Consider the following 19,436-nt stretch of genomic DNA (forward strand, 5'->3'; position numbering starts at 1 on the left):
GTTGGAGAACCAGTGCCTTGGTAGTGGGCTACTCCTGTTCTTAATGTGTGTAGGAATCACCTGGGGATCTTGTTAAAGTACTGATCGATTCTGTTGGCTGGGACCTGAGGTTCTGCATTTCTAACAAGCTTCCCCATTATGCTGATGTTAGAGCTCTGGGGACCACCCTTCAAGCAGCAAGGGCTTGGAGTATATGATGGAATCATGGGGCAGGGCTTCTGAAGTGCAGGTTCCTGGGATCTACCCTTAACCACCCTCACCCCAAGTTATCTGGGGTGAGCACTGGGAAGCTACATTGAAAACCCACAATTGAAGTGACTCGGATACAGGTGTGGGGGCTCTCCTGTATGTTTACCAACATCCCTGGCCTCCACTCGCTAGATACCCACATGGTCACCTATATATGTGTGTACGTATGACCATCAAAAATGTCCCCAAGCATTCCCAAATGTCCTCTGGGGGCAAAATGACCCTTAGTGGAGAGCCACAAGATTAGCTCACTTGTTCTAGACCCTGTTAAGGGGCTTTGAGCACCACCACTATTCAGATGGGACCTCTGCAATCCTTTATTCCTGAATCGTGTTTACAAGGCACAGGCTGGGTGATGTCCTGAGAATTTACATTGTTCTCTTAACCCTGAAGCTCTGTGGCAGGTCTGTGATCCCTTTTTCAAAGGAGTAAACTGAGGCTCAGAAAGGTTAAGTTTCAGTTAGCAAGTAACTAAGCAAGCCCTGTGCCTAAGAGCTGAAGCCCACTCCAAGTTCACTAGCTTCTCATGGTAAGAGGTTTACCTTGACAAACCTCTCACTGAAAATGGAATCCACCTTCTCTACGTGGAGCAGAAAAGGTCCCAGCCTTTGGCTTCTAATTTATATACTAGTCAGTATCTTTATTTTTAACTTGAGACATTGACAGCACCTCTTTATTCCCTGGATTTAAATCTGTTTGGAAAGAAATCACTTTATAATCTTTCAGGAACGCTTGGGATTTTACAGAAATTTTAAACCTCCATATTAGATTGAACCACATGAAACTATCTGACCATGTTGGCCCACAAAAACGTCAATTGCACATGATTCTACCATAGTAACAGAACATGATGCCAGGAGCTCCCATGTACTTGGGGCTGGGCTTCAACAATTAATGATGCATAGCTGGGCTTGTTTCTTCTGTCCCGCTATTCCCCTGTCCTGGATTATTTCAAAGCAAATCCCATATCTAAACAACTTGTAAATATCCATCCCTAAACTATTAGAATGCTCTTTAAAAACTCTTAATTTCATCTTCACACACACACACACCCCAAAAAAAGAAAGAAGCCACTTTAGTGTTCATGCTTGTCATGGTCTTAAATGGCTCTTACAATATGTTTAAATCAGGTTCCAAGTAACCTCCTGATACCACAAGTCCTCCTTTCAAGTCTTTGGCTTCCCCCCCCCCCCCCCCCTTTCCGTCTTCAGCACTTAGTGAGCTAAAATCCTCTCTGGCCACTGTACTGAACGCATGTTGTGTTGAATACTGATTTAATATTCACAACCATCCTATGGAGAAGGAACTATTTTAATTATTTCAATTTTTTTTTTTTTTTTTTTGCTGAAACAGTGTTATTTTGTCCAGGAGATCAGTGGTGCTTGAAGTGTTGTCTGTCTCCTGAATGGAGACAAAACAAATTCAGAAATCGAGTAACCTTTGAAAAATAGCTTGACATTGCTGGACCAGCCTTCTGTCATCCCTAATGTTGGGCCTTTTGTTGTTGTATTTCACTAGTAATTTGTGTTATATTTTATAAAAGTAGCAGCCTTTGATGGATCCGAAAATGTTTTACAAACTAAGTTTTCACCAGGTCGTTCGAGAAGCCCGGTTGCAACGTTTTGCAGCCTGGATCTTGCCAGTTGTGTCTGTCCTGTTTCCATGTCCCTTGTCCTCTGTATTTTCTGGAAGTTGGTAGTTCAAGAAAGGACTTCTGTAAGGCTGGGGTGTACGTGGCTTTCCATTTTTAATGATTTTTTTTGGAGAGGTGATGAAGGGAGGTAAAACAATCCTGCTTATAAGACTTACTGTGGTGGTTTTTGAGAAATTAACACTTTCTGTCTCCATTTCAGCTTCAGAATTAGAAGATAATGTTCCCAAACCAACGTGTCCCTCCACGGGCAGCAGTGACGCCCAGAAAGCCCCCGCTTCGGCGCTTCCCTCAGAGTCCAAGGAGCAAACGGTGACGCTCGGAGAAAGGACCTTCAACTGTTGCTATCCAGGTGAAACATGAACGCGTGGAGCCCCTTCTCTGTGCGGGGCGCTGGCGGGCGAGCTCTGCCTCCGTCACCTGCTGAGTCCGTGCCCTGCTCCGCGCAGCCACCGCGCAGGCGCATTCCGTGCGTTCTAAGCCGCCGGTGGCGTCAGAGTCGGCGCGACTTCCCAGAACCTCAGGTGTATAGTAGCTTCCTTCTTGAGGCTCTATTCTAAGAAAAGCTGGATTTTTTTTTTTTTTCCTACTAGGTTGCCACTTCAAAACTGTTCACGGCATGAAAGATTTGGACCGCCATCTGAGAATCCACACAGGTAGGTGTCCGTTTGTTCGCACCGTTAATGTTGAAGGAAGTGGGTAGGAGTTTAAGTGCTGGCATATAGTGGTAGGCAGGGCAGAGACGGTCTCTGCCTCACGAAATGGCCTGGTGGGGTGGGCTGGGACCTAAACAGCGGCTAGGGGGCACGTCCTGGGAGAACTGGTTGTAGGAGATTGGACTGTTCCCTGAAAGGCTTTCTGAAGATTCTTGCCTTAAACTCTAAGAGATGGCTAAGTAACCAGGCAAGACAAGGAACATTCCAGCAGAGGGAACAGCAGGTGCAAAAGCTTGGGAGGTGTGAGCTAGTTGGAGAGGTTGGTGAGGACGGCTACAAAGAGGCCTCATGGCCCTAGTAAACCTCAGATAAGGTCCTGGACGCCTGGGTGGCTCTGTCGTTTAAGCGCCTGCCTTCGGTTCGGGTCATGATCCCAGAGTCCTGGGATCGAGCCCCACGTCAGGCTCCCTGCTCAGCAGGGAGTCTGCTTCTCCCTTTCCCTTCGGCTTCTCTCCCGTCTGTGCGCACGCATGCGCATCTCTCTCAAATCTTTAAAAAGAGTAATAAGGTTGCTTCTTAACGGTTCCTTCTTGAGAGCAGCCAGCTACTGAGAATATGGAGAAATAAGAGCTGCTGGAGCAAAGGAATTTCCATCATCTATAGTCAGGGTCTGCACACTATGGCCTGTGAAGCTCATTTGTCATCTGTGGCTGCTTCGGCCCCTACAGTGGCATTAGTGAGAATTGTGCAGAAAAACTGCACAATGCACAAAGCTAAAGGCGTTTACTATCTGGCTCTTCACAAAAACTTTGCCCACTTTTCGGTCTCTGGGGTAGACCCCATAGGAGCCTGTGGAAGTTAAGATAGTGGTCCGTGGGGTGCCTGGCTGGCTTAGGAGAGCATGCAACTGTTGATCTGGGGTCTGTGAGTTTGGACCCTACACTGGGTGTAGAGAGGACTAAAACTTTAAAAAATTAAGGGATACCTGGGTAACTCGGTTAAGTGTCTGCCTTTAGCTCAGGTCGTGATCTCGGGGTCCTGGGATCGATCCCCGTGTGGAGCCCTGTACTCAGCAGGGAGTCTGCTTCTCCCTCTCCCCTTCCCCCTGCTCATGTGTGCTCACATGTGCACACTTTGTAAAATAAAATCTTTTTTTTTTTAAAGATTTTATTTATTTATTCGTTAGAGATAGAGACAGCCAGCGAGAGAGGGAACACAAGCAGGGGAAGTGGGAGAGGAAGATGCAGGCTCATAGCGGAGGAGCCTGATGTGGGGCTCAATCCCATAATGCCGGGATCACGCCCTGAGCCGAAGGCAGACGCTTAACTGCTGTGCCACCCAGGCGCCCCTATAAAATAAAATCTTAAAAAAAAAAAAAATTTAGGACCGCCTGCATGGCTCAGTCGGTTAAGCGTCTGCCTTCAGGTCATGATCCCCACATTGGACTGTCTGCTCAGTGGGAGCCTGCAGCTTCCCCTGCTTGTATACTCTCTCTGTCAAATCTTAAAAATTAAAAAGGTATTGGTCTGTTGGCTCTTACAGAAACCAAACCAAGTGGCTTAAACATAATCGAGTTCCTCTCAAGTACAACTGAAGGAGTACTCTACAGCTGGTAGAATGGCTCTGTCATCCTTAAATTAGAGCTTCATCTCCAGGTACAAGGCAACTTCTCTGTTAACTAGTGGAAAGCAGAAGCAGGGGAGGGGCTCACAACATCCCTCCCTTGGGCCATGCCCTGCTTCACCCCCCAGCAGCATCCCTGGTGACTAGTGGGATATGAGCCACCTCAGGCATCAGGCGGGACTGGCTAGTGGCTTCTAGAAACCACAAAACTCGGGAGCTCCATTAGGAGGACCACTTTCTGGGCAATTAGTAGTCTCTGCTAAAAATGGGCATCGTGCTGTGCAAATAAGAGAAGGGTCCTCTTTGCCAGGAAAGGTCATGAAAGGCCTCTTAGTGAAGGGATTGTTGATCCTGTCCTTGAAAGGACCAGGCTGCCAGGATGAGGTCAGCAGGAGCATGCAGATTGCAGAAGCCATCTGAACAAAGGAGACCCCACCAACCATGACTGGTTAAGGCAACTTCAAAGCTGGTTGGTTGCTCGAGCAGTCTCTCTGCTGGGGTGGTACTACTGCTACCTTGTGGGTGGGGCTAGAGGTGCCTCCAAATTCCTAGGATACACAGGTCAGGCCCTATGACAAAGAATTCCCAGACCCCCAAATGTGAACAGTGCCAAGGTGGACCTAGAAAGATAGGGGTTGGATTAATGTTCTGTTGGAATAATAGCATAATGGGGATGCAGAGAGTAGGTAAAGCCCTGTCCCTGGTGGGGTTCAGACTTAGTGATACAGAAGGGGGGCAGACAGATGGCTTCTCTAGCAGATATTTTGGCTATTTCTGTGTCCAAGGCGAATGCTGTAGTTCTCTGAATATCTTAACTGGTGTAAAAGAGAGGGGTCTGGGGGACTTACAGCATCTCTCCCTCGGCACGACCCAGAAACAGGATCCCTTGTGATAAATAGTGAGACCCAACTGATGGTGGCTTAAAACCAAGATATTTCTGTGTTTAAACAGTCCAAGTTAGGTATGGTAGACAGCCCTGTGGTTTCGGGGACTCAGACTCCTATGTTGCTGCTTTGACATCCCAAGTGTGTAGACCATGTTGGTGTGGTCCGAGCTGGCTTACTGCCTCCACCCCCCCCATTTAAGGTATATAGTAGAAGTTACCCATCACTTGGGTTCATGCCTGTTAGGCCAGAACATAGTCACATGGCCCTTCCAGGCTGTGGAAATGAAGGCTGGAAGAAAAAATCTTGACTCTGGCCACGTTCCCAGCTTATAGAGCAAGGGTTCTACTTACAAGAAAAAGAACTGATGTGTGGGCTGAAGGGCATCCCTGAGCAAGCTGTGAGAGGCAGGGAGGGTGCTAGGTGCAGGTGATCTTTTAAAGCATAGGCTGGACCTTTGCCGAATGGTTACAGCCGTGGTTCTCAAAACATTGTTGTGATCCTTTTACATCTAAAAATTAAAGCTCTCCCCCACCCCCAAGTTTGTTTGATCTATAGTTACTGCAGTACAGTAAAACCAAATTTAAAATATGTATCCACTTAAAAATAACAGCCAGTGTGGCTGGCTTCTCGGGGCAGGAGAACATGCAACTGTTAATCTCGGGATCGTGAGTTTGAGCCCCACATTGGGTGGAGAGATTACTCAGAATTTAAAAACAAACAAAAAACCCTGTAAGCTCCTTATAGCAGTACTTTTATGAGAAGTAACTATTTTCCCCAAAAAATGTGACCAGTGGTATTATCTATACCTTTGTAAATCTCAAGTTGGCAGGATACCCACACCGGCATATAATCCATTGCTGTGTTTTGAAGGATCTGAAGAAAAATCTGGTGCCTCACATGTGGTTCGAAATGGAATATTCTGTTGATAGCCTTTTCAGATAATCTTTAATATTCTACCAAAACACAACAGAGGGAAGTTTCTTCAACTTTTTTTTCAAGATAGAGCGTGCGAGTGGTGGGAGGGGCAGAGGGAGAGAGAATCTTCACGCAGAGCCAGATGCAGGACTCAATCCCGTGACTCATGAGAAAATGACTTGAGCTGAAACCAAGAATCGGATGCTTAATGAACTGAGCCACCCAGGTGCCTCGAGGGTAGTTTCTTAAGGATCAGTTGATGTATAGAATCTGGAGCCATATCCATAAACTTTTCAAACCAATAAAACCCATTGTTCTGTTTACTTTTTGAATGGCTCGTACCTGTGCTTGATTTTCCTTGACCTGTCCTACATTGGCCACTTGGAAAATACTGGTTTACCAACTTATATAATCCTTCCAAACATTGACCCATTTTATAATAGAAAAAAAATCAGTTAGTATTCACAATCTCTCCAGAAAAATCTAAGAACCAGGAAGCTGCATGCCCAGGGTAAGGGATAGATGTTCTGAAATCCTAACTTTGGGGTTAGAGCTGGGATGTTAACCACTGCAGCATTGTCGGTGATCGTCCTTGGAACAACAGGCTCACGTAGTTCATTCTGAAGAAAATATTCACCAAATCCCAAATTTGAAAAAGCCACAGTGGGTCTGTTCTTTCAAGTGAAACTGACATCTGCCCCCTCGAAATGCTTCCTCCCGCCCCCCACCCACACACACATAATGGCTTGTTCTCAAGACACTGTATTTGGTCTGCCTTCTTATTTCATTACACGGTGTTAAAAAGGCTTTGGGGGAGAGACTTAATATAAGTAATAGGTTTGGCTGCTGGAAAGGCTATTCCTAAGGGAAACTGGCTCTGGGTTCACTGGGAGGGCCCAGCAGGGAGGAATCCCGTTCTCCTGCAGGAGCTGGTGATCCGAGTCAGGCACCTGCAGCTCTGCCCAGGTGCCCCCACAGCAGGTGAATGGCAACAATGAAAAAAGAAGTCCCATCTTCGTAGTAGGATGAAGATAACTTCTGACAGCAGACTCGACAGGAGGAGACTCCGGGACACCCAGGCGCTCACAGACTGCGCTTTGAGACCGTGGAGGTGGAGTCTGACAGGCTAATGCAGGGAGTGAAGCAGGGCGGACGCAGGAGCAGCTCAGAGCGAGCCCCTGTGTGCACAGAATGGGGGCTTGCTGCGGGCTTATTTGGGGGAGAGTAGGTTAGAAAGCTGGGTGTGCTGACATTAGAGACCTCTTGGAAAACAAGGCCTTGATTTTGGGTTTTGGGGGTTTTTGTGTGTGGTTTGTTTTTTTTTTGTTTTTTTTGTTTGGTTTTTTGTTTGGTTTTTTTTTTGTTTTTTTTTTTACCTCTAAAGTTCCATTTCCTCTCTCTACCCCAAATGCCAGGATCCTGGATGAAGATTTTTAATCAAAAATAATAGTTGAATTGTAAATGTTTAAGATGTTCATGCAACATTTATTTAGCTTAGTCAAGGAGGTTGACTTATAGTATTGCTATTTTTTTTTTTTATCCTGTTTCCTCACGTAGCACTGGAATCAGGGTTAATTGGTCAAGAAATGAGTGGGGGTGGGGGTGTTTTTTTTCTTTCCCTGTGCCATAGACAGTAAAGTGAATGTGGAAACCCTGTTCCTGGAAGACTTGATAGAGCATACCCACAATGCTCTCTGCTTCCAACTTTTTCAGCGGATGGAGAGAGTGTAGATTAGGCTGTGAGGACAGTGTCCATCCCTGGGACAAATAAACACAGTTCAGTTCCTCCCAGTGTCCCCCAGAGTCAGTCACCACTCTGCACCTTGGGCTGCCTTCTGTCTGGACCTGGCCAGTGGAACAGCCTCTGTCTGGAACATGCCAGAAAAGGAGGTCTTGACTTTTTTTTTTTTTTCCCCCTGCCGTGGACTCCTGGCAATTTTGTGAACCTTACGGACCCTTCCCAGAATGTTTTTAAATTAAATCCCATTAAACTATATTTCAGTACAAGTTCTATCAGTGTTAAACGTGTGGTATTTTAATACATGCACCCCTGCTACCTTCAGTATAGTAAACACCAGCTGTGTCAGCCTCACCTGGGAGCTTGAGAAACCCCGAATCTGGGGCGCCTGGGTGGCCCCGTTGTTAAGCATCTGCCTTCGGCTCAGGTCATGATCCCAGGGTCCTAGGATCGAGCCCCGCATCGGGCTCCCTGCTCAGCGGGGAGCCTGCTTCTTACTCTCCCACTCCCCCTGCTTGTGTTCTCTCTCTCACTGTCTCTGTCAAATAAAATCTTTAAAAAACAAAAAAACAAAACCCCGAATCTCCGGGCCAACCCAGATGCATGGACACAAACTACACTTTACTCTCTAAGTTTGACTTGAGAAATGGGAAATGTTGGTCAAAGGGTCCAGTTCTAAGACAAGTGAGTTCTAAGAAGCTGATGTACAGTGTGGCGATTGTTAGCAACTTTCAGGCCTGTACTACTAACGGTAGATCTTAAATGTTCTCACCGCAAAGACAGTAAAGATCGAAGGTGAAGGAGGTGTTAACTAACCTTATGGTGGTAATCCTTTCTCAGCATATACTTGTATGAAATCAGCACACACCTTAATGTCACGTCCATTATATCCCAAAGCTGGGGGGGAAAAGCCGCTTTCATGAGCCCTTCCTCAGCCCCCAGATGATTGGTAGGTGCAGGAACACTAAGAAAACCCGGAGTTGAGTGTTAGCAGACCAGCTACTACCTCTTAATTGTGAAGTAATGAATGAGCGTCAGTAATCCCTCAGAGCTGCGGCAAGTGTGACGTGGTACGAACACTGCTCCTGTCTCTTGGCCAGGGTCTCCGTTACCATTATTGGGTTTGTTGATTACATAATGGGTAGAAATGCTAAATTCCAGTTACAGGTAGTAGAAATAAAAACCTCATTGTTATATGAGGTCTTGTACCCCCTAAATCTTATCCTCAAGCCCTAAATTAACCCTCTGATTTTGGCGGGGGGGGCTGCCTGGGTGCATGCCTGGGTGGCTCAGCTGGTTAAGCATCTGCCTTGGGCTCAGGTGATGATCCCAGGCTCCTGGGATTGAGCCCAACATGGGGCTCCCTGCTCAGTGGGGAGCCTGCTTCTCCCTCTCCTTCTGCCTGCCACTTCCCCTGCTTTTGTGCCTGCACGCTCACTCTGTCAAATAAAAAAATTTGAAAAACTCTGATCTGGAATGTTACAGGTCATCTGGGCAAGAGAAACGTGGTAAACCACACAGTGGCTCTTAAAAGCATTTGCCTGAGAGTGATACCTTCGTTTCTATCCTATCATTGGGCAGAAAAAGACACGTGCCCAAGCCTGTGGTGTGTGGGACTAGGAGGCAGAATTTTCCTGGGAAAGGGACCACTAGTGAATAACTGAACAGTGCATAGTTCACCTTGGGGTTCATCTCTGACTTAGCAACTTTGTCACTGATCGGTTTTCTCCTGGTTCAGACTTTGTAATGTGGTATCTTCCTAGACCAGTATCCATGTTATCAAGTCTTATTTGGTTGGGGGTAAGGTTCTACTTAAGCCATGATGGACTTAATCTGAGGTCCCCTTTTTCTTTTCCAGTGTCTGTTGGAATGGTTCTCAACCAGGTAGTCTCATCCCCCCCATCCTCCAGCCCTGGGGACATTTGGCAATAATCAGAAGACCTTTTTGACTCTTAAAACTAGGAACGGATGTGCTGCTGGCATCTAGTGGGAAGTGGTGAGGCATGCTGCTACAGGACAGCCTCCAGCAAAGGATTACTTGGCCAAAAAGGCAATAACGCTGAGCTCCAGGACCCTGGGGTATTGGTATCTTGAGCAAACCTCCCTTCTTGACCATATTTTGTTTATATAGATTAACTGCTGTGTATCTTGATTTTTCTAGTTCGTTGAATCGCATAGTTCACTTCCAGCCATTTGTTAGAAATTAAGTCTACAAACATCCTTTTGAAAACAGGGTGAGACTATAGGTTTTGACACACAGAGCTTTCCCTGTCCATCTCTAGGGAGTTTGTGATCTGATTTTGGTTCTTAAGCAAAAAGTTGTCTTAAAATATGCCCTGACTTTTGAAAAACCTTTCGGGAAACCGTGTCAGATTCATAAGTTTAAGTCACATCTATTTGGTTTTATCTTTTCGGTATGAATTTTTTTAGTGGCTTTCACCAGGATTTCTGTTTTGTCCCATATCTGATACTCCTAGCATTTTCCTGAAATATTTATGTACCCTAGGGGCATTAAGCTGATTTTTAAAATGTGTTAAAACTTAACAGGGAAACTTAATCTGTTTTTACTTATACATAGTTTGACTTTTACTTGTGTTCTGTTGCCTTTCTGTATGGTTCTCTTGTGGTTTGGAAGCAATACTTCCCATTTTATTATATCCCACATCTTATCCACTTCCTTTTTTGTGATGTACACAGTTCAAGTGTGATACTCTGAGTCATCAGCTGGCTTTATTTTCTCTAACCACTGCATGCTAGTTCAAGCATAGGACTCAAGTTAAATAATTTCTATAGAACTTTGCAGACACCACTCCCCTTGTCTGAGGAATTACACACTGATCTGAGCATTTCTTTTTGAAAGTTCTAAGAGCTCATTCTTGGGCTTCTGAAACTGTATCACCCTGCCTCCAGATAAGCCATTTAAGACCTGGGACTGTTGGTAGTGTTGAGAAATAACTATTTTCTCCGCTCTGTCCTGGACCATCTAGACCTGGCTTTCATGTCCTTTCCCTCTTGTCCTTTCAGACAGCCTTCTGGGGAATTCTTCAACTCCATCTTCAAAGTCCTCTTCTGACATCCTTTCTGCTTGTCACCTTGGAGTCTGGAGAGTCCCCAGGAGAATTGGAATTATGGCAATTGTTTGCTTTTAGAACCTCAACTTCTTGAATTGGGTGTGTCTTCCTGGGTCTAGCTTTCCCCCAAGCATTTGGTTATTGGGTAGATTTTTTTATTTGTAAGCGATCAGTCTGGAGTGGTTGTAGGGGAGGAAATGGAACACTAGAGGAAATGCTCTGGCCTTGGGGTTCTGTTCTCTAGAGTATCTCTAACTACGTGAGGTTTTATGCACTGTTTCTGTGGTGTAAGACCCTCATTTTCTGACAGCCCAGGGTAGACACCTTGCTGCTATAGCTTGGTACAAGTAAGGGAGGAGTCAGCCTGCCGATTCCCAGTGAGCCGTGAAAGCTGTTCCCAGATCTCTACACTTGATCTTGAATGCTTATGTAACCACTCCCTTTTCCCCAAACAGGGTTTGGCCTCTGATTTTCTCCTTCAACCTAATCTTGCCTGTTCCTTAGGATTCTTTAAAATTTGTGAGCCATCCATGACTAGCACACCTTCTTGTTTCCCAACGTGCTGAACCATGTACGTCAGTATCTTCCTGTCGGGACATCTGGACAGAAGGACGAGGCAGACCCCCATGCCCAGGCTCCCATCTTGGTCAGCTCTCTTTGCAGTCACCTTCACAGAGAAACCCTTAAAACCTTGAATCTTCCTTATGTGTTTGAAGGAGACAAGCCCCACAAGTGTGAGTTCTGTGATAAGTGCTTCAGCCGGAAGGACAACCTGACCATGCACATGCGTTGTCACACCAGCGTGAAGCCCCACAAGTGTCACTTGTGTGACTACGCCGCCGTGGACAGCAGCAGCCTCAAGAAGCACCTGCGCATCCACTCGGACGAGCGGCCCTACAAGTGCCAGCTCTGCCCCTACGCCAGCCGCAACTCCAGCCAGCTCACCGTGCACCTGCGCTCGCACACAGGTAGGTCCCTGGCCTGGGAACCCGTGCCTGCCTTGTTGTCCAGTTTCGTAACCTTCATCGCGCGCGAACACAAGCGACCAAGATGACTTGGTGGCTGAAAGGAAAGGAATTTCTGTGGTTTTCCACCAAGATGGCAATTTTCAGTAAAACCTGAAAGTCTGACAGCTGGGTTTTCTGACTTGACAACACAGGCCACAGCTGGGGATGAGTACCCCATACAGCAGTGAAGCAAAGGATGTCTCTCGAAAGTCTTGACGAATAAATTAGGTGTTTCAGTCACTTCACATAAACCGATCACGTGGCTGAATTCAGAAACGTAGCAAAATTAGTTGACCGGAACTACAAATCATAGACTTCTAGTGCTAGAAATTAGACTTTGCAGAGAGCTTTATCTTCCGTTTGTGAGACCCACTGAATGGCAATAGATAGAATCAACCAATTCATCATGGCACAGAAAAATGGGAATTGGGGGGCCCACAAGGAGGCTCAGAAAATGAGGCTTTTCAATGAATTCATAGAAGATGGTGAGCAGATGGAATATGCTGACATCTGAAACTGTTTAAAAAAACAAAAACAAAAACCCTTCCAACAGACAAATGGCTCCCAACTCTGTGGCTGCCTCTCAGTCTTTCTAACCAATGTCTTACTGCCCTGAGAACTCTGGACTTGGAAAGGCATGTAGACGGCCAAGGCCACAGAGCTCAGAGGAGAAGCTAAAGCCTATTGGCAACATGGCCCACACTGCCCAGTTGCAGGTAAAAACCCATGGCCACCTGTATCTAATCCTTAAACCAGTCTGTTCTTCCTAAATCTAAATGTCACCTATGGATTATGAATCATTGGCAGGAAATGAGTGATCTAAAATGCCCCAAGTCTAACAAATCCTGGAGTTAACAGAGTACTTGGGTCATAGACAAGAATTCTTCAATTCTAATTGGTATCTCCCCCTAGCAGAAATGTTGCCTCCAAGAAGAGTTCTGTGAAAAGGTAGAACAAAGTATGAATTAAAACTGGAGTTGCTGGCTACAAAGGCAAAGAAATTTTCCAGAGATTAGAAGGGAAAAAAAAACTGATTTGGATAACTGAGAAAGAATAAGAAGCCAGAAGTTTGGTTACTAGGTAGGTCTAGGGAAAAAAAAGAAATGAGAAATGAGAAAATCAAATGAGAGAAAAATTTCTCAATTCTAAGGAGCCATGAGAGTGGAAAGGATTCCCGAGATGCCAAGCAGGACAGACGGAGTGGATAGGCAGAGTCAAACCTAGAAAACCTTTTCAGTAGTATTAGCTTCTAGGGTGATAGTGGAATAATGCCCTCAAAATTGGGAAATGATTTTAAATGAAGAATTCTATACCCAGCTAAACTCTCTGAAGTATACAAGTAGAAAGTTGACAAAATCTGGCAAGAAATCAAACTTCCAGCCATCATGCTAGTGGAAGTTACTAGAAGATAACCTCTTCTCCAGGGAGAAAACAAAACTTGGCATATTTGATATATATTGGAATATAGCTAACAGAGGTTGCAGTAAAGGGAAGTATCAGGATGATTCCTATGTTGAAGGTTTAAAAGAAAATTCAATAAATCAGAAGCTCAAAATCCACAAGAAATTTCATCTAAAATGTTCCATAATTAAAAGACTGGGGGACTTTTGAGATTATGGCAAGATTCTTTTTTCCTCAGTGCACAGTCCAGTCAAGAATTAGGCTAAACTGTGACCCCAAATGAGCATGTAAGAAAAGAGAATCAATTGGACCTTGATGCTAACAACTATCAAATGGCCCAGGTGTGACAATGACCCTCTAAGGAGGTGGGCAGAATTCTGGTGCAGGATCTGGCTCTGGTGAATGACATAGACCCGGTCATAAATTAGAGTTTGATTCTAACCCTGAAAACGACTAGTTAAAGCACGGGAATTCAGTGGTCAGAAGGCAAATGTTCTTGAACTTCAATGTGAACACCCTGAGAAGTAGGAAGAGGTACTATGGTGAAGACGAGGGAATCCTCAAGAAACCTCTCAAGCTGATGGGCTAAAAGTTAGGAGGCCGTTACCCCAATGTAGAAGGTAATGCCCGAGGAGTGCAATACACACCCCACAATGGAGGTGGCGGCTGGGGGAAAGGGTGGACGTGTAGAATAAGTGAGGTCCTCATGTTTGCTTATGTTCAGCTGATGAGAATCATTAAAGTAGCAACCTTCAAAAAGCACTAAAAATCCTCAGTGCCTCCAGATTACAGAGCAGGCTATGGATCTTCAGGAATTTGTCCCCTGCCGCCATATTCCTGTATTAATCTTATAAATAAAATTCAGCCTTGTTGTGTAACTGAGACTTTAGTAATACAAGCCAATCAATTGATGAAATATAGCTTAAACACTAGAGTCAGCGATAAGTCATAGTTTGATTTGGAACAGTTGTAACATAAGTTGTACCTCTTCCATGTCTGGTTTTGGGGTGTTAGATTAAACGAGCTAGATTTTAGTAAAGTGGCTTCTTGAAGAGTGTGGACTTGGGTGCCATGGTGCCTGAGTTCAAATTCCTGCTATTTGACCTCGAAGTCTCCGTTACCCCATCTGTTCAATGGGGGTAATAATACCCATTCATGAGATTGTTGTGAGGATAAAAGAAGTTAACATACATGGTAAGTGGTGGTGATAGGGAGCTCCCGGTCGTTGGAGTTCAAAGACCCAACTGTCTCTGCACCAGGTGTTCTGATGCATGTTTGGCGGGGAGGGGGGAGTTCATTTGCCTGCCTGCTCTAATGGAAACACACCTTCCGTTGTTAGGGGACACCCCTTTCCAGTGCTGGCTCTGTAGCGCCAAGTTCAAAATCAGCTCGGACTTGAAAAGGCACATGATCGTGCACTCGGGGGAGAAGCCTTTCAAGTGCGAGTTCTGCGACGTCCGCTGCACCATGAAGGCAAACCTCAAGTCGCACATCCGCATCAAGCACACGTTCAAGTGCCTGCACTGCTCCTTCCAGGGCCGGGACCGGGCCGACCTCCTGGAGCACAGCCGGCTGCACCAGGCCGACCACCCCGAGAAGTGCCCCGAGTGCAGCTACTCGTGCTCTAGCGCGGCGGCGCTGCGCGTGCACAGCCGGGTGCACTGCAAGGACCGCCCGTTCAAGTGCGACTTCTGCAGCTTCGACACCAAGCGGCCCAGCAGCCTGGCCAAGCACATTGACAAGGTGCACAGGGATGAGACCAAAACGGAGAACCGGGCCCCGCAGGGCAAGGAAGGGCCCCGAGGGAGCAGCTCCCAGCACGTGGCCAAAATAGTGACCCAGCGGGCCTTCCGCTGTGAGACCTGCGGCGCCTCCTTCGTCAGAGACGATTCCCTGAGATGCCATAAGAAACAGCACAATGACCAGAGTGAGAACAAGAACTCAGACTTGGTCACCTTCCTGCCAGAAAGCAGTGGCTCAGGGCAGCTGGGCACCCTGGTCTCTGCAGGCCAGCTGGAGACGTCTCCAGAGCCCAGCCAGTGCCTCTAGTTCCGCCAAAGAGGTTGGTTGGCTGTCCGAATTCCAGACATGCTGTGGTCCAGCCCTCCGCGTGCAGGCCGTCAAGCCAGACTTGAGTCACCAGCTCTGGGGACCGATGCTCCAACTTTATAGGCCCTTGAGGCCGTGGCTGCCATCGCTGGCATGAGAACTGACACCAGAGCAACACCGTGGAGACACCCCTCCACGTTGCTGTCTTCCCTCCAAACATCGGCTCCGCAAGTTGACCCAGTCCTTCCAAGGTGGGGGGGGTCCATTGCGCTCCGCTCTATCCAATAGGGATAGTTTCGTGATGGATTCCAGTCCTAAAACTGATCCATCTCCGATGGAATTATGAAACTGTTTATACCACGTGGGAAACTTAACTGATGTGTATAGTGGGGAAGGTTAAGACGGCGACGGCGGTGTGTTCCGTGGAGGACCTGGGGGCATCTGGGAAAGTTCTATTTCTTAACCTAGGTGGTGGTTATGAGTGTTTGCCTTATGCATTCGTGTGGTTCCTTTTATCATTGTCTTATAATAAAAAGGCAGACTCCGCTGTAGAATGATGTAAGAGAACGCTCCATTTTTCTTTACACTCTACCATCAGACTGGTTATGGTGTGGGGTTCGCCATCCGCACCCCATTCAGTAGTGCATTCTAGGGAGACACAGGATTTCTCCAGGTTCAGTGCTGCAGTGAAGCGAAATGCAGTTTGACCTGTAGGTGGCGCCAAAGATCAGGCTAACACTAGGTGAGCCACACGTGTGCGTTGTGAAACTGCATTTACATGCTTCCTACAGAAAACGCTTGGGGCGCAGTGGGCCCCGGGCTTGGTTCTGGGACATGTGATGCACGAGACAGCCTGAGCTTAGGGTCTTTCATCCCAATAAGTGCTTGGTGTTTGCCAAACCAACAAATGGAAATCCAGACTTTTTGCAGATGGACGTTTTACTTCGGCCAAAACTTAGAAGGCTCTGGAATGCCAGCAGATATACAACTTATCCACAGTTGTGTCGTTGTTTGGCGTCTTTTCTTCAGGTGCAGTCTTTAATACAAATTATGTGCCCTCATCAAGTTAAACATCTGTGCTTTTCAAACCGATTAAATAGATCCATTGTTTTTTGGTAAACTAGGAGAAAAAGGACGTGAACACTTTTCTAGATTGTACACGAGGGAATAAACAGTTTACTTATGGGAGGCATGTAGCTTGTTTTGTTATGAATTCTGTTGTTTGCACGTACCTGATTTAAGTGTGGCAGCAGGTGAATGACGATACACAGTCGGATCTTTTTGTTGTGAGGAGAGAATGATGTCTGAGACCCACGATAGAATTAATCTTTGCTTTGGAACTGTTTTGATTGTCTGGGAGAGTGTCTGGTGACTGAATGCCCGTGCATTGTACAGATTCTGTGTCACCTCTGTTTGTCACGAGCCTTATCTGTGTTTCTGTTCTAGTAGCAAGAGGGCTGTTGACCTTTCAAGTGGGAACCCATAGATCGAAATCATATAAACGTTCCTCGAACTTTTCGTATCTCAGCTCTTCAGATAAACAGGAAAGCCTTTTTAAGATTTTATTTCTTTGACAGATACAGCGAGAGAGGGAGCACAAGCAGAGGGAGTGGGAGAGGGAGAAGCAGGCTTCCCACCGAGCAGGGAGCCCGATGTGGGGCTCGATCCCAGGACCCTGAAATCATGACCTGAGCGGAAGGCAGACGCTAAATGACTGAGCTACCAAGGCACCCCAATAGGAAAGCCCTTTTAGAAGTTTTTTTTCCCCCCAGTTGTATGGACTTCAGAGGTCTGAGGTCCACCCTAGGTATCACCCAGCAAATTTGGGTTCCCCATAGAGCAGAAGTCCATGCGGAGTTCCAGACCAGATAGATTGGAGGCATTGTGGGGCCATAAGGTCTCTCTTGTGAGGAAACTCTGGCTTTAGCACAAAAGCAGCCGTTGGCTGTAAGAGAAAGAATGACCGTGTCTGCGTTCCAGTAAAACTTTATAGAACAACTCAGGAAGTGGAAGAGTAAACTCTTCTAGGATGAGACTTCAAATACATAGATAATGACAGAACTGTGAAAAACAGCCATGATGGTACCGGAAAGACCAAGTTTCTGTGTCTCCCTTTGCAAGTCAATATGGGTCTGAAAGGGGAAATTGAGTATGTTTGCAGTTTGATTCATCCAAAACAGGAGTAGGTGGACTTTTTCAGTCAAGGGCCAGATTGTAAATAGTTTGGACTTTGCTTGCCTTTGTCTGTGATGAAGCTATTCAGCTCTGTTCATCTCTTCTGTTGTAGCACAGTTGCTCAATTCTGCCATTGTAACTAGCTGGAAATAATAGGTAAGCAAATGGGCATAGCTGTGTGCTTTGGGGCGCCTGCGTGGCTCAGTCAGTTAAGTGTCTGCCTTCAGCTCAGGTCATGATCCCAGGATCCTGGGATCAAGCCCCACGTGGGGCTCCCTGCTCTGCAGGGAGTCTGCTTCTCCCTCTCCCTCTGCCCCTCCTCTGCTCATTCTCTTTCTTTCTCTCAAATAAATAAAAATATCTTTAAAAGTTGACCTGGGAATTAGGGCCAGCCGTGCAGGGGCAGAGTTGAACCTAGCTTCACGTAAAATTGCATTAAAATATTGACCTTGATCAGTGAGATTTGGGGCACCACTTTCTGTTGGCACCTGAGGGGACTGCCTCACCCACCTCACCCTGATCCCTGCCTCTTGTCCAAATGAAAAAACTGGAAGCATAAAGGTGAAGAAACTTCTAGAACAGACTTGGGTTTCAGCCCCTGGCAGGGTAGCTCCGGAGTCCATGTTAACAAAATGCTGGCTGGGTCTCAGAAAAATTTTATTAAAGTAATAAATTGAGCAGGGTGATGTGGACAATCCCAAAGAAGCCTTTTGACATAAGTTAATGGGGTTGAGGAGGAAGGATGTGAGGAAGCCCCAGCCTCTGGCAGTAGTGTCTGGCTGGCATCCAGCTGGAGACTCAGATTCTCCATTTGCTCCTCTAAATATGCCACTTCAGGCATTTGACTTAATGATGAAATCAACTGGTGTAAAACAAAACCAAGGTTGTTGTACCTGCTTGCCTGTTTCTCTCGTTTGGGGGGAGGCAGATTGGAAAATAACTGAGAACTAGTACTGTGACCTTCTGGTGTTGGGGAACGTGGCTTCTGTCTTCTCCCCACTCTGGATCTTCCACACTGGTCCAAGATGGCGCCACCTTAAGCTCCTACCGGGTGGAAAAGGCCATGCCCCTTCTCCTTAACACTGCCAGGAAGTTGTATGTGAACTTTTGCCCACCTCCCCTGGTTACCTGGCTGGTCCTACAGCATTGCTATTGTGAAGGGGGCTGGGAGATGGTGTCGCTGGAGTAGACTGTGCCAAGTTAAAACCTGGAAAGAGATGCTAGGCCATGAGTATTCTCTGCCCCTGAGCAGTCATGTAGCCTCCTGAAAGTTGGAGAGGACTTTCCTAGGAAACACCTGGCTCAGATGCCTGAACACCCAGAGTGTTCTGTACATGAACATTTCTCTTTTGTCAGGACTTTACTGGGGCTGTCTTTGCCTGCTCTTGATGGATGTTGGTCCATGGTATTTGTCTAAGTCCAGTGGGTCTCAACAGTGGCCACAGTCCCCTGGGAAGCTCTTAGGTATATGGAATCTATCTCGGAGGCAGCAGTGCGGGACGGGGGTATTTTCTGGAATTGATTCTAATGTGCAGTGGGGGAACAGCTGCTCCCGTTGAAGGAACAGGGCTATCCTCATAGACCTGCCCCCTGTGCTGTCACAAAGGGCCCTACACTCGATTGCGTGCTCTGCTCTTGCCATCCTGAAATGCTTAATTTTTAAACAAAGAGTCCTGTGTTTTCATCTGGCATCAGACCCTGCAAATTATGTAGCTGGTCCTGTGAAGGAAGAAAAAAATTTGCCTAAGAAGGAAACTTGTCTGCGTCGCTGGTACAGAAATGTCGTAACCGTGGTTGGCCAGCCAGCCATCCTCCTCTGTGTAGAAGGAACGAGCATGGGGAACCATGGTGTTCAAGCATTCCTCTGCATGATTCCATTCAGACCTCACGATGAATGGCATTTGCATTTGTCCTGAAAGGGAACCTATCTTCGGAAAAGTCAATACAGCCAGTGCAGGATAGACAAACCCAGGTGTGCCAGGCTCACATCTCTGCCTGGTATTTGCAGTCTGGT

General features: G+C 46.5%; 1 protein-coding gene across 2 annotated transcripts in view; it reads left to right on the top strand.

Annotated features, from left to right (window-relative positions):
• ZFP64 (ZFP64 zinc finger protein) overlaps window positions 1–15,811 on the top strand; it is an 86,361-nt gene extending 70,550 nt beyond the window's left edge. For both annotated transcript variants that reach the window (XM_034640371.1, XM_019799587.2), the window contains 4 exons: window positions 2,103–2,252; window positions 2,494–2,556; window positions 11,507–11,758; window positions 14,538–15,811. In XM_034640371.1, the coding sequence (XP_034496262.1) occupies window positions 2,103–2,252; window positions 2,494–2,556; window positions 11,507–11,758; window positions 14,538–15,247 (1,175 nt within the window). In that variant the 3' untranslated portion in view covers window positions 15,248–15,811. The remainder of the gene's footprint in view (window positions 1–2,102; window positions 2,253–2,493; window positions 2,557–11,506; window positions 11,759–14,537) is intronic.
• Window positions 15,812–19,436: the final 3,625 nt, after the last annotated feature.

Source organism: Ailuropoda melanoleuca, chromosome 13 (assembly GCF_002007445.2).
Source record: "Ailuropoda melanoleuca isolate Jingjing chromosome 13, ASM200744v2, whole genome shotgun sequence".
Lineage (NCBI taxonomy): Eukaryota > Metazoa > Chordata > Mammalia > Carnivora > Ursidae > Ailuropoda > Ailuropoda melanoleuca.